Here is a 13,193-nt window from a genome sequence, read left to right on the forward strand (position 1 = left end):
CTAGAATCTTTCTCTCTCCTTCTCTCTCATTCCAGGATTACCTTGGTGCGTGTATCGTTCTGACTGCAGCTGTCACTTCCATCACTGAAGGGCCAAACTCGGGTTTTGTGGGGCTGGGTCTCCTCTATGCTCTGACTGTATGTACCAAAACAAAGCATAAGAACTTTCAGACAAACTTATTAATGTTATAATATTTTTATGTATACATGGGTTTTTTTCAGCTTTCTTAATCTTGAAAACACAAATCTTGCAAATAATGGATTCGAGCCAAAGTTAAGAGAGTTCAGTGCAACTTGGACTTGCTTCAGGTTTTATGAGCCAATTAGAAAAACACAACCATTCCCAGGCCCTGTGTGCTCCCAAGCAGAGAAGGAAAATTAAAAATGCGTAAGAGGACCTGCTGTGCACTCTGTTTTGTACAGCACAGTGTTGGTTCTGCCTCTACATGGCAAAACATGCCAGGAAATACTATTCCAGAGATTGTCATGATCTGGGTAGTCTTTAACCAAAGACCAAGTAAAATCATTGCTGAAGAAACAGTTTTGCCTTTGGAGGGAAATTACGCAGATGCCCAATATTGTCATAGAATCATGGAATCATCAAGGTTGGAGGAGACCTCTAAGATCATCAAGTCCACCCATTAACCTTCCATTCTGCTGTAACCCCTAAACCCTAAACCATATCCTCCAGTGCCAGATACAACTCTGAATGGATTTGAAGACTGGGACATTTGTAGGCATGGTTCATCATGCCAGGTAGCAGTAGGAAAGCAGAGGGGATGGGGTTAGGAATGACAAAATTTTGGTGGCCCACTAGCTTTTAGCCACTATGGTTAGCAGTGAGCTACTTGAGCTGAGTCGTGGAGAAGGAACAGTGTTTTAGTGACTATAAGAGAGGCTGAGAGTGCATCATGAGCACAGAGTGAATTACAGTCACCACAGAGAATAGAAATACTACTGAATTAGCCATTAGCATACCAAAAATCTGGCTGCTTTATAGCACTGGTATGAGGGAGGGATATGGCTATGGGTCTAACACTGAGATTTGGTTTTGCATGTAAATGCTGGCGAGCCTATGGTTACAACAGAAAGTCCTCAGCAGCTGCCTTAGGGTGGCCTTAGATCCCCTTTGTGCTGCTGCTGCAGCAGTGTGAGAATCTGCCAGCAACTGAGGATCAGTCACAGGGCTTCAACTTCACTCTGAAAACATTCCTGGTAATCCAGCTTCATTAGCAGAGATCTGGAAGCGCCAGGATGTCTACATCATCTTTGGCTTCTTTGGTTTTAATCTGTGTTTGCAAACAGTTCATTAGTGTAAAATAGGCATGTGCTTCAGCTATGTCTGGCATAGCAGAGGAAGAAATGGTCTAGTCACCGAGTTATCACCTGTCTCTCTCCTGCCCCATGACAACACTGATGAAATTTTGAAGGCAGTTGGATGATTACCTGTGTCCCCTGACACAGGGTTTTGTATCATTTCTCTTTGAAGCTAAGAGCATACCTTGAATACTGTGCTCAGTTCTGGGCCCCTCAGTTCAGGAAGGATATTGAGGTGCTGGAGCAGCTCCAGAGAAGAGCAATGAGGCTGGTGAAGGGACTGGAGCACAAGTGCCATGAGGGGAGGCTGAGGGAGCTGGGGGTGTTCAGCCTGGAGAAGAGGAGGCTCAGGGGAGACCTTATCACCCTCTGCAACTCCCTGACAGGAGGTTGGAGTCAGGTGGGGGTTGGTCTCTTCTCCCAGGCAACCAGCAGGAGGACAAGAGGGCACAGACTCAAGCTCTGCCAGGGGAGGGTTAGGTTGGATATTAGGAAGAGATTTTTTACAGAGAGAGTGATCAGGCCTTGGAATGTGCTGCCCAGGGAGGTGGTGGATTCACCATCCCTGGAGGTTTTCAAGATGACACTAATGTGGCACTTAGTGCCATGGTCTAGTAATGACGGTAGGGTTGGACTTGATGATCTTTGAGGTGTCTTCCAACCAGGCTGATTCTATGATTCTATGAGAGGATTGATGTTTGTACCTGGATGAGAGCAAGCTGTTTGTACCAACATTTTGTTTACAGTAGACATCCATAAGCTTATTCTCTTCTATAAACACTGCCAATTCCCTTGCACAACTGCAATGAAGGTTGTGGTAGTGGGTAGAGCTTTTTCTGGGTGCCAGGCTTTGCTATCAAATCTGCCAGATCTATGATGGCAGCCTGCTGCAAGTAGTTCTGCAGTGTTTAGCTTATCTGCAAACTTACCCATTTCTATAACCTCCTGACTCAAAAGCTGGGCACCAAATGAGCAAGTTTCTGAACAACAAAGAAAAGAATACCACCTCAAGTGACTCTGTCTTAAGGATAAAGCAGCAACTGAGTTCTCTAACAACAAATGTTTTCATTGAATCTCAGTTTTCATTGAATCTCAGTGAAAATTATTTATTGTTTGCCTATTGCATCAGTATTAGCTTAGTGGGTGAAAAGTGGGGCTGGGTAATTTATTCATAATGAAGTCCTTCTCTGGCAGATTCAGCAATCTTCCACAAAAAAATGACAATGGCTTTGAATATGTTAGTGCATAGGATGTTTTCACTGTGTTAAGTTTCTAAACCTTTATTCAGTTATATAAAATATCTCCATTTTTAAAGGTCCTTGGCAAACAACTCTTCCTAATAAGATCAGTTTTTCTTTTTTATATAAGCACCTAAATACAGACTTATGAATGTTTAGGAAATAGCTTTACAATTTGCTGCCTTAAATGGTTGGTCCTGACTAGAAATCAGTTTGTCTAAGCTACTGGGTGTTGTTAGACAACCAATTATCAACTACTCTCTACTAAAAGTAATACTTTTACTATTTATCAAATACTTTTCATTACAAATGAGAATATAAACCAGGAAGGAAATATGGCTGAGCTGATAACACATTTTTTTCATATATTTATATGCTAAAAGCTTCTCACATTTTCCAGAGAGAGAAATGGATTATCTAAATATACACAGGCAGAAATGGAAATGAGATTATCATAGAATGATAGAATCATAGAATATTCTGAGTTGGAAAGGACCCACAAGGATCATCGAGTCCAACTCCTGGCCCTGCACAGGGCAACCCCAAGAATCACACCATGTGCCTGAGAGCATTGTCCAAACACTTCTGGAACTCTGCCAGGCTTGGTGCTGTGAGCACTGCCCTGGGGAGCTGATCCAGTGCCCAAACACCCTCTGGGGGAAGAACCATTTCCTAGTATCCAACCTAAACCTTCCCTGACAATACTTCATTGTATTCCTTTGGGTCATCAAATTATTTATAATCAAATCTTTTCAATATATTTGCAAATACTGAACTTTATTAATCCTTAGTTCCAGTCTTTGAAAGATCAGAAAATGTAATATTTCCAAACAACACTTCCAATTTGGATTCCTTTCTTTGTGTGCTTGAAGAAGACACCATTTAGTGCTGATTACTAGATGCTGAGAACAAGAGATTCCCTCAACTAGTCAGACTGTAGATACAATGTTTCCATAGCTCTCCTTCAAAAAACAAGGAGGAGAATAACTATAGCTAAATTCCTATGTCAGGGCTGTTTGGGATGGAGTATGACAGGCTTCTTATCAATTTGCTGCTGCTGCACTGAGTCTTGAAGTGCTGTAATGTTGCTAAGAGGCCTATTGTGCTGAGCCAGGACAACGACTTTCAAAATGTATCCAACATTTATTTGCAAACGGGTAGATGAACAGGCAGAAGTCTGAACATTGTCCTTGTTTTCATTTTGTGATGCAGATCACCAACTACCTGAACTGGGTAGTGAGGAATCTGGCTGATCTGGAGGTGCAGATGGGTGCAGTAAAGAAAGTACACAGCTTCCTGAACATGGAGTCGGAGAACTATGAAGGCTACTTGGGTATTGCACTCTAAACATTTGGGGGTTTAATGTGGTAATGTGCAAGCATGGTAGACTTGATCATGCACACCTCTTTGGCCAAAATCTCTTCTCATTGACATGTAGGAACTGCCACTGATGTGAGTGACAAGGATAGCCAAGAGCAGCTATGAGCTATGTTGCCCATGCCAGTCAACATGAAAAAAAATCCCTATCAATTGCCAAGGAGACAGAGCATGTCCCTGTAGTACAATCAGCAAATAGCACAGTTATAGATGGGATGAGCAAAACATTCAGATTGCTATTTAGAAAACAAAAGCATGGATAAAAATTGGAAATGCACCATCAGTCACATCCTCAAAAATCTCAGATCTTTGCAGCAAATGGGGGCTACAAGACAGGGTCATGTTGGTAATCAGACCTCAGCAATTGTACTCCATATGGTTCAAACTGGCTTTGATGGGTATTTTAAAAGTGGTTGAAGCACAAGACCGAAAAAGTTAGCAGGTCAGGAAGCTTCCATGGAAAGCCAAGCCCCCTAGCCCAGAGACAAAACCTCCCCCATATTTGCAAATCAGGATGAAATATGAGCTGTGATATTGTCAACAGCTGGTGTTGTATGGCAGTAACAACATCCTTCCTCACACTGCCCTTCCTGTGCCGGTTACTGACCGGAAAACCCTGCACTGACACTACGTTCTTCTCTCCTTGTTTGGCTTCTCCACATCTCATTGCCAAGAGGCACTTTAGTATCTGTCCTCTCTTATTTTGTGTTGAGATCTGGAAGCCAAGTGCTAACATGCCTGACCGGCAGTTCCCAGCTCAACTGCCCCTTGGCAGGGAACTGTGGCTCCATTTCTTGAGTGGTTTAAGGAAGGTGCCCAGGCAGGAGGGAGAGGGAAAGGGAACTGTCATAAAGGGTGACCCCGTGACAGTATTCATTTCAGTTTGGTTTTCTGTAACTATTTCAGATCCTTCCCAAGTCCCTAAAGACTGGCCCCAGGAGGGGGAAATCAAGATTGAAAATTTGTGCGTTCGGTATGAAAATAACCTGAAGCCTGTTCTGAAGCATGTTAAGGCCTACATCAAACCAGGACAAAAGGTATCGTGTCAAGCAATTGCCCACCATTCTCATTCTGGAGCAGATCCTTTCTTACTGTGTTTTCTTTTCCAAGGTGGCAGAAGAGCAAGAATAACAACAACTTGCAGTGGCAGCTATATTCACTGATGGTCCTCTCTGAGGTCCCTGGGCATGGGTCAAAAACTTACACTGATAAGAGCTTATTCTTGGCTGAGACCAGTTTCCTTTATGAGAGTCCTATGCCTTTCCAAGTTCATCTCCCTCACATAGAGTGACAGATGAGATTAGATGAACACCAGACTGGAACTGGGCAAAAATGCAAGAATATCTCATATTTCAGCATTTAGTGTCATTAGAGTCCTGTTCAAAATACTGTATTTTCAGAAATGTTCCTGGGACAAGTCCCAATGATGCTGAGAGGCAGAAAAGGGGAATGTGCTTGCCACGTTGTTTTGGTTTTTATCCTGATTTCTGCCATTGGGAAAGACCTTTCTACTTACCCCAGTCTAGCTTTCCCAGTAGGACAGGAAGTCTGATTTACAGCTTCCCTCAGTATGTAAGTAACATCTTGCTTTCTTTTGCAGGTTGGGATCTGTGGTCGTACTGGCAGCGGCAAGTCCTCCCTGTCATTGGCATTCTTCAGAATGGTGGACATATTTGATGGTTAGTTTCCACTGGAGTATGTTATCACTCCTGACCTGCTCCCCTCTTATTTCTTCAGAAGAAGCGAGGAGGCTTTTTGATAGCTTTATCTTGGCTCTCTGGCTCAGAAGATACTTGATTAGAATGAGGCTTGTTATTCCTGATCTTCCAAAGTACAAAGTGTCCTATTGTGAGTAGCACTTGCTTCTTCCAGGAAATGTTGTGCACAGATTCTTCTAATTTTTTATTTTTTTATTTTCCTATGCTCTGGCATTTTTGAAATAGGAGGAAAAAATACGTAACTCTCTGGAGCCTCTAAAATTCTCCCCAAAGAATAATTGCATTTACTTCTGTTAGCTGTCAAAATATTAGCAGAATAGGAACTAAAATGCAACAAGTCCATTCCCTTGATATTTGTTTTCTACTATATTGTGGTTTCCCACAACAGCAGGAGAAAATGACTAAAGGTTTGGAAAAATGTTGCTATTTTCACTCCTGCAGCACTTCACTCTCCCAGCTAAATAGCACGAACTGGTATGCAGCAATATGCAGCCTGGCATTTACAATATGGATGTATGTGTGCTGTTCTAGGAACATGGAAACTCCCTGAAAAATCATTTTTTTTGTTTCAAATCATAGAACCATAGAATGAATTACAGAATGGCTTTGGTTGGAAGAGACCTTAAAGATCATCCTGTTCCAATCCCCTGCCATGGACAGGGACAGATCCCACTAGATCAGGTTGCTCCACACCCAGCCTGGCCTTGAACACTGCCAGGGATGGGGCAGCCACAGCTTTTCTGGAAAACCTGTGCCAGTGCCTCACCACCCTCACAGGGAAGAATTCCTTCCTAATACCTAATCTACCTCTGCCTGGTCTGAAGACATTCTCCCTTGTCCTGTCACTAAACACTCTCGTAAATTGTCTCCCTCCATCTTTCTTGTAGTTTCCTTTCAGGTACTGTTGAATTCAAGGGGAACAAAGAAGGGCACAGGATGTGGCTAGCTACATAAGTTGCTCTTGTTCTTGTTCTGTTTGGCTGTAAAGCTCAAGTTGACCCTGAATAAATTATCCTTCTGGTGCTATCATACCACATAGCACGGAAAGCATGTATTTCCTTTAAGGGATGTTGGGGATAAAACAAAAGGCAGAGCAAAGTAGCAGTGTCACCAACAAGCTGGGTTCTCTCTGGCTTGTGTTACTGCATACATTCACCTTCCCCATGTGTATGACAGTGCTGAGAGGTCTCAGAGACAGTGTCTCATCCACTGTAGCCCAGCCCAAAGCAGCTGTTCTAACTTTCTGCCTGCTACCTGAGGATCACGTTTTGTGCACTTCCCTCACATGTCTTCTGCATATTGTTTTAAACAGGGAGGATAGTGATTGATGGAATAGACATCAGCAAATTGCCTCTTCATACTCTCCGTTCCCGACTCTCCATCATTCTCCAGGATCCAATCCTCTTCAGTGGCTCCATCCGGTAGGTATATGCCGTCAGAGGGTGACAGGCAGCATTGCATGGCCTGTTTGTCATGGGCACTGTGGAACAGGAAAGGGCAGAAAAGGGAAGGAACCTTCCTAGCTCAGTCCAATCTATCTATGCAATCTGCCCAAGGCAAGTCAAGTGACATTGTTTATTGTGACACAGCTCTGGTGTCCCTAACATAAGAAGGACATGGAACTGTTGGAGCAGGTCCAGAGGAAGGCCACGAAACTGTTAAGAGGATTGGAACACCTTCCCTACAAAGATGGGCTGAGAAAGTTGGGGCTGTTCAGCTGGAAGAGAGAAGGTTGTGTGGGGATCTCATAGCAACCTTCCAGTGTCTGAAGGGGCTGCAGGGAAGCTGGAGAGGGACTTTTTGTTAGGAACTGCAATGATGAGACAGGGAGTAATGAGCATAAATTGCAAGAGAGAAAGTTTAGATTAGATATTAGGAAGATGTTTTTTGCCATGAGGGTAGTAAAACACTGGCACAGGTTGTCCAGGGAGGTTGTGGCTGCCCCAACCCTGGCAGTGTTCAAAGCCAGGTTGGATAAAGCCTTGAGCAACCTGCTCTGGTGGGAGGTGTCCTGTAGGAACTGTAATTGCAGTGATGAGACTCCTGCTATGGTTTCCTTTGCAGCTTTAATTTGGATCCAGAATGCAAGTGCACTGATGATAGACTCTGGGAAGCTTTGGAGATTGCTCAGTTGAAGAACATGGTCAAGTCATTGCCAGGAGGTCTTGGTATGTCTGAAGAAAGTCTCTGGGCACATAGGCCAATAATAAAATCATGTATGCATGGGCATGCACACATGTAAACAGATACATGCAATCTGACCCTGAACCATCATGTAGGAGTTGACAGGCACTAATGAAGATTCTCTCTCCATGCTAGAGAGAATATTCTTACTAGAAATCTGAAGAGTAGTCTGATTTTCCACAGACTGTGGAAAAATCCTGCAGCACCTCAGCACGATGGTGTGATTCTTGGGGCTATCCTGTGCAGGGCCAGGAGTTAGACTTCAGTGTTACTTGTGGGTCCTTTCCAACACAGGATATTCTATGATTCTCTGATTCTATGGTCATAGTGGGACAATTAGCCAGTAAAAAGAAAAAAGAGCAATTTTACCTCTGCTCCTTGAGCAGAATCTGACTGCCAGCAGAGCTGCAGCTCTTATCTAGAAAACTGACAGAGCATTTTTCTTACCATTTCAGATTCAATTCCTGAAGGAAACTCATTTATTTCCATATTAAGCCTAATTCATATTACTAAGCTATTACCCTGCACCCTACCAGATTTCTTAACAATTTGTGCCAACTATTTCCACCAACAATTTGCTTACTGATTTATTGCTCCTTTCCCAAGAAGCCATGCTCACTTTTGTTGGTATCACTCCATTCCACTGTTCAGTCAAGATTATGGTTATTGGCATTTATAGGGATATTCTTGGCCCTGGAGTAGGGCATAAGCAGAGCTTTCATGGACATCATTTCAGTGGTGTGACATTCAGAGCAACTGGTTTTATTGCAGATGCAATGGTCACAGAAGGAGGAGAGAACTTCAGCGTAGGGCAAAGGCAGCTCTTCTGCCTGGCCCGAGCCTTTGTCCGCAAGAGTAGCATTCTCATCATGGATGAAGCCACAGCATCTATTGACATGGCCACAGTGAGTACAGCAATGAGTACCATGGATGTGTGGATCTACTAGAAGAGGCACCTTCCCTAAGTGTCAGCCATGAGATCTCTTCAGCAGAAAAAGCTGAGAGTGTCTTGCTTCTCTTTTGTGTTTGGTTTCAGCCATTACTGTTGATGTGGTTTGGGGATTGATGCCTATAGTGAGGGTAAAAAAGACAACATGAAATGCTTTAGAAAATCCCTGTTTGCACAGATGACATTTCATTACTGGGAATCTAGTGAGCAGGTCAGAGACAGTATGGAATGCAGTGCTCTCTCTTATGTGCCTGAAGACACATGAATCAAAATGTAAGAATAGTGTGGCCAGCAGGACTAGGTGGTTTGGGGATTGATGCCTATAGTGAGGGTAAAAAAGACAACATGAAATGCTTTAGAAAATCCCTGTTTGCACAGATGACATTTCATTACTGGGAATCTAGTGAGCAGGTCAGAGACAGTATGGAATGCAGTGCTCTCTCTTATGTGCCTGAAGACACATGAATCAAAATGTAAGAATAGTGTGGCCAGCAGGACTAGGGCAGTGAAGTGATCTCTGGACAACTCCCTGACAGGGGGTTGTAGAGAAGTGGGGGATGGTCTTTCCTGTCATGCCTGCAAGGAGAGGACTAGAGGGAACAGTTGTAAGCTGAAACAGGGGAGACTCAGACTAGGTGTTAAGAAAGGTTTTTCCACTGTTAGGGTGTTCAGGCACTGGAGTAGGTTACCCAGGGAGGTGGTGGAGTCACCATCCCTGGAAGTGTTTAAGAGGCATCTGGATCTGATGCTGGAATGTATGGTTTAGGGTTTCGGGGTTACAGCAGAGTGGCAGGCTAATGGTTGGATGGTCTTGGAGGTCTCCTCCAGCCTTGATGATAAGATTCTATGAATCATATGAAAAGGATGAAGTAACTGAAGCAAGCCCTTTCCTTTGGTAGGAAAACATCTTGCAGAAGGTTGTGATGACTGCCTTTGCAGACCGCACAGTGGTAACCATAGCGGTAAGTACTGATGCCAGCAAATGCTCTTTCCTCATCCCTCAGGCAGCTCATCTTAGCCTTTCACTAACTAAACATCACTACGTAAAACCAAAACTATTACAAAACAGAACTAAGCTACAAGGTCAGAATACTCCCAGATACCAGAACAAGTCAAGACACATACTATCAACCTGAAATTTTGCAGTAAGTGTTGTCTGGCTACCAAAATAAAACACTTAGATTTGAAGAAAGACTTTACAGGGAACTTCAGCATCTGCACTGTCTCCAAGAAAATTTGAAGTCATTCTCACTACAAAATTGAAAACAAATACATGGGTTAAACCGTTACTAAAAGTTGCATCAATATCTAGGTTTGAATTTTGCCTCTGAAGTCTATGTATGTATAGTGCATCCCATCATGCCATGAATTTATGAGATGAGATTTCAAAACCTCTTCTCCCTTTCAAAAGAAAAAGCTGGGTTTATGATAATGGTTTTCAAAACTGGAATCAATGGGAATTGCCCCCAAATTAATACTTGTTCAACTAAGGAGGGGTGATGTTTTTTCCTGTTTTCCTGCCATTTCTAGTGCCCCAAAGTTCCGTGTATCAGGTATGCATATGTATCTGCACACATACACAGGCACACACATGTGGTGGATACCATTAACAATATTTCCACCTTGTGACAGCAGACTTAGTCAACAAACAGATGTTTTCTCCACAAGATAAATGCATGTTTCAACAGCTGTTTCATTTGCTTTTTCTGGAATCCAGTCCTGTGGTTAGAGATTACAGTCTGGACTGTAAGTCAAGCCTGTCACTGACTAGTTTGTGTCAGGCAAACCACTTAACCCAGCTCATTTACAATGTGCTCCAAGGTTCTTGGATGTGTAAATGCTGAAGATCCTAGTGGTATGCACATATTCTCCTTCAGTTACATTGTCCTTCTGACTGGAATCTCACTTTTCTCTTGCTTTGGCTTTCCAAAGTTGCTGTCTCAAGCAATATAGCACACACAGCTTTCCTCACAGAGTTGGCTTCCTTCCTTCCTCCCTTCATTCATAGCTGATCCTTCCTTCACCCACTTGTTTTTCTTCTCTTTTTTCCAGCATCGCGTATCTCACATCTTGGATGCCAATATTGTCCTAGTCCTTTCTGAGGGCTTTCTAGTTGAATGTGATACTGCCTCAAACTTACTCCTCAAAGAGGACGGCCTGTTCACCACTTTGGTGAAGACTCACAAGTAGACTCTCTCAGTCCACACTGTTCACAAGACTTCTGGCTCTTTGGTAGTTATTTTTACCTCTTTAGTTTCCTTTCACTCTGCTTCCTTTCTTCTGCACAGCCTCTGAGACAATAGTGCAAGAAGGTGTCAATTGTCTCCTTCCTGGGTTTAATTTCATGACTGTTTATGCTAATCACACCTAATTAAAGCTTAGACCTGCAGCTAGCAATTAAACTGTCAAGTCAAGGGAATACAACCCATAAAGTGATCTCTGACCTTCAGCCTATATGGTGAAACACCACTTTCAAGAGTTCATCCCATCTATACCTGACTGGCTATATTCATATGGCCTTGAAATTAAACTCAAACTGGTTTCATTCCTGTTGCCTGTGGGGTTAAACTATTGCCTGGAGCACACTCAAATTAGATCTCAGAGGAAGGTAATTGATTTACAGATGGAGACAGCCCAGGAGTGCCCTAAGACAGATGGAGGGTAGATTGTTGGGGTACAGAGACCAAGGGGAAAAGCAGGATGCAGTGCTTCCAGGCTTGGTGGCAGAGGCTGTAAAATAATTGGAGAACTCTTCAGATTAAAGATATAGTACAAGGACCTATTCCAAATACTGCTGGAAACAAGAATAACCTTTCCCCAGCTCAGTCTGCCTTGCATTAGGCCCATTAATGACCTGCAGTGGGAATCACCAAAAGGAAAATGTTTTTAATGTGAGGGTGGTTGCCCAGAGAAGCTGTGGCTGCCCCAACCCTGGCAGTGTTCAAAGTCAGGTTAGATAAAGCCTTGAGCAACCTGCTCTGGTGGGAGGTGTCCCTGCCCAGGGCAGGGGGTTGGGGCTAGGTGATCTCTAAGGTCCATTCCAAGCCCTTCACATACTATGAAACTATGAAGACTTATGTTTGCTTTTCTTCATGGCAGCATCGGGTTCACACCATCCTGACTGCAGACCTGGTCATCGTCATGAAGCGAGGGAACATTTTGGAATATGATACTCCTGAGAAACTCCTTTCCCAGGAAGATGGCATCTTTGCTTCCTTTGTCCGGGCCGACATGTGAAGAATCACATGGTGCATTTTAATAGCTTCTTTTTAATCAAATGAAATGCAAATATTTTCTATTCAATGTAACATCACTTTTATCTTCCTCTTTTTTTTAGAGCTTCTTTCTTCACATTTCTGTCTTCCAAAATAATAAAACCTATTGCAATACATGTATGCCTTGAAGCAATAAAAATGTCACTTCATTCAAAGCTATTAAACTTCACACACACACACACACACATGGAGGCAGAAGTTTCTGCTTCCTGGGAATTTGGCATTTTCCTCAGACTTTGTAGTGACTTTATTTTCTTTTATAGAGAGCAAAAGAATGCACTGATCTTATAAACTGCATATGTTATGCTGGAACCAACAATCAAATCGTGCAGTTTGTCAAGGAAACAAGAGGTTCCCCAGAAGGGTTCTGTCCCCAGAGGGGAAAAATTGGGAAAAAAATCCAAACCCATAACGCTTGGGGCAATCTGCTGCATTCCAAAGGCATAAACTTTGCTCTTAAGAGTTGTAGTGGAGGAGCAGTAAATGAGGGAAAGGAATTTTATCAGAAATAAGGGAATTCTTCCTGTTCTTCACTTTAGTTAATACACTTTAGTTGTGACAGTACTATTTTCTGTGCAGTGATGGCTTATTACTACAGTCAGTTCCTAAATCCATATTCATTCTGCCAACTTTCTTCAATCAAAGATTCAAATCATCCTATCATTATGCATGCTTTGATAGGCTCATAGAAGAATTTTGTACAGTATCTTGTGACTTTGTATTAAAATTAATCTGAATTTATAAACTTGATACTAGCCAATCTTTTAATCATGTCCACCAAAATATACTCCTTAAAAAGACATGCAATTAGTCAACTTCTAATTGTTTTGTATGTCTTTAGTCCTTCCAGTTATTTTTTATCCTGGGACAATCTTTCTTTTCCTTTACACCTTTCTGGCATGACTCTAAATCAGTTCTAGTCCAAGAATGTATGATTTTTGAAATTATTACTATATCTTCAAGAATTTAGGTGAAGTTAGCTACATATTTACGTCAAAAGCTTTGGAAAGGTTGCCTGCACTTGACTAACACACATGGCTAGACCCTGATCCATGCCAAGTGCACAGTGTAAACCTCCAGAAGGAGTTTCACAGTTCTGTTTTCCAAGGCACAGCTTGTGACATCAGCATCACTAG

At 42.7% G+C, this 13,193-nt stretch overlaps 1 protein-coding gene across 4 annotated transcripts in view; it reads left to right on the plus strand.

The window, feature by feature from the left end:
• Positions 1 to 12,178, plus strand: part of ABCC9 (ATP-binding cassette, sub-family C (CFTR/MRP), member 9) — a 58,117-nt gene extending 45,939 nt beyond the window's left edge. For 3 of the 4 annotated variants that reach the window (XM_009073812.1, XM_009073814.1, XM_009073815.1), the window contains exons 30-38: positions 36 to 137; positions 3,767 to 3,887; positions 4,838 to 4,968; positions 5,532 to 5,610; positions 6,962 to 7,070; positions 7,714 to 7,817; positions 8,605 to 8,738; positions 9,682 to 9,744; positions 11,882 to 12,178. In XM_009073812.1, coding sequence (XP_009072060.1) covers positions 36 to 137; positions 3,767 to 3,887; positions 4,838 to 4,968; positions 5,532 to 5,610; positions 6,962 to 7,070; positions 7,714 to 7,817; positions 8,605 to 8,738; positions 9,682 to 9,744; positions 11,882 to 12,019 — 981 coding nt within the window. In that variant the 3' untranslated portion in view covers positions 12,020 to 12,178. Of the gene's footprint in view, positions 1 to 35; positions 138 to 3,766; positions 3,888 to 4,837; positions 4,969 to 5,531; positions 5,611 to 6,961; positions 7,071 to 7,713; positions 7,818 to 8,604; positions 8,739 to 9,681; positions 9,745 to 10,834; positions 10,973 to 11,881 lie in introns of those variants that run through there. The other variant, XM_009073813.1, reaches the window with a different exon arrangement.
• The last annotated feature ends 1,015 nt before the right edge of the window (positions 12,179 to 13,193 follow it).

This window comes from Acanthisitta chloris, unplaced genomic scaffold (assembly GCF_000695815.1).
Source record: "Acanthisitta chloris isolate BGI_N310 unplaced genomic scaffold, ASM69581v1 scaffold3564, whole genome shotgun sequence".
NCBI lineage: Eukaryota > Metazoa > Chordata > Aves > Passeriformes > Acanthisittidae > Acanthisitta > Acanthisitta chloris.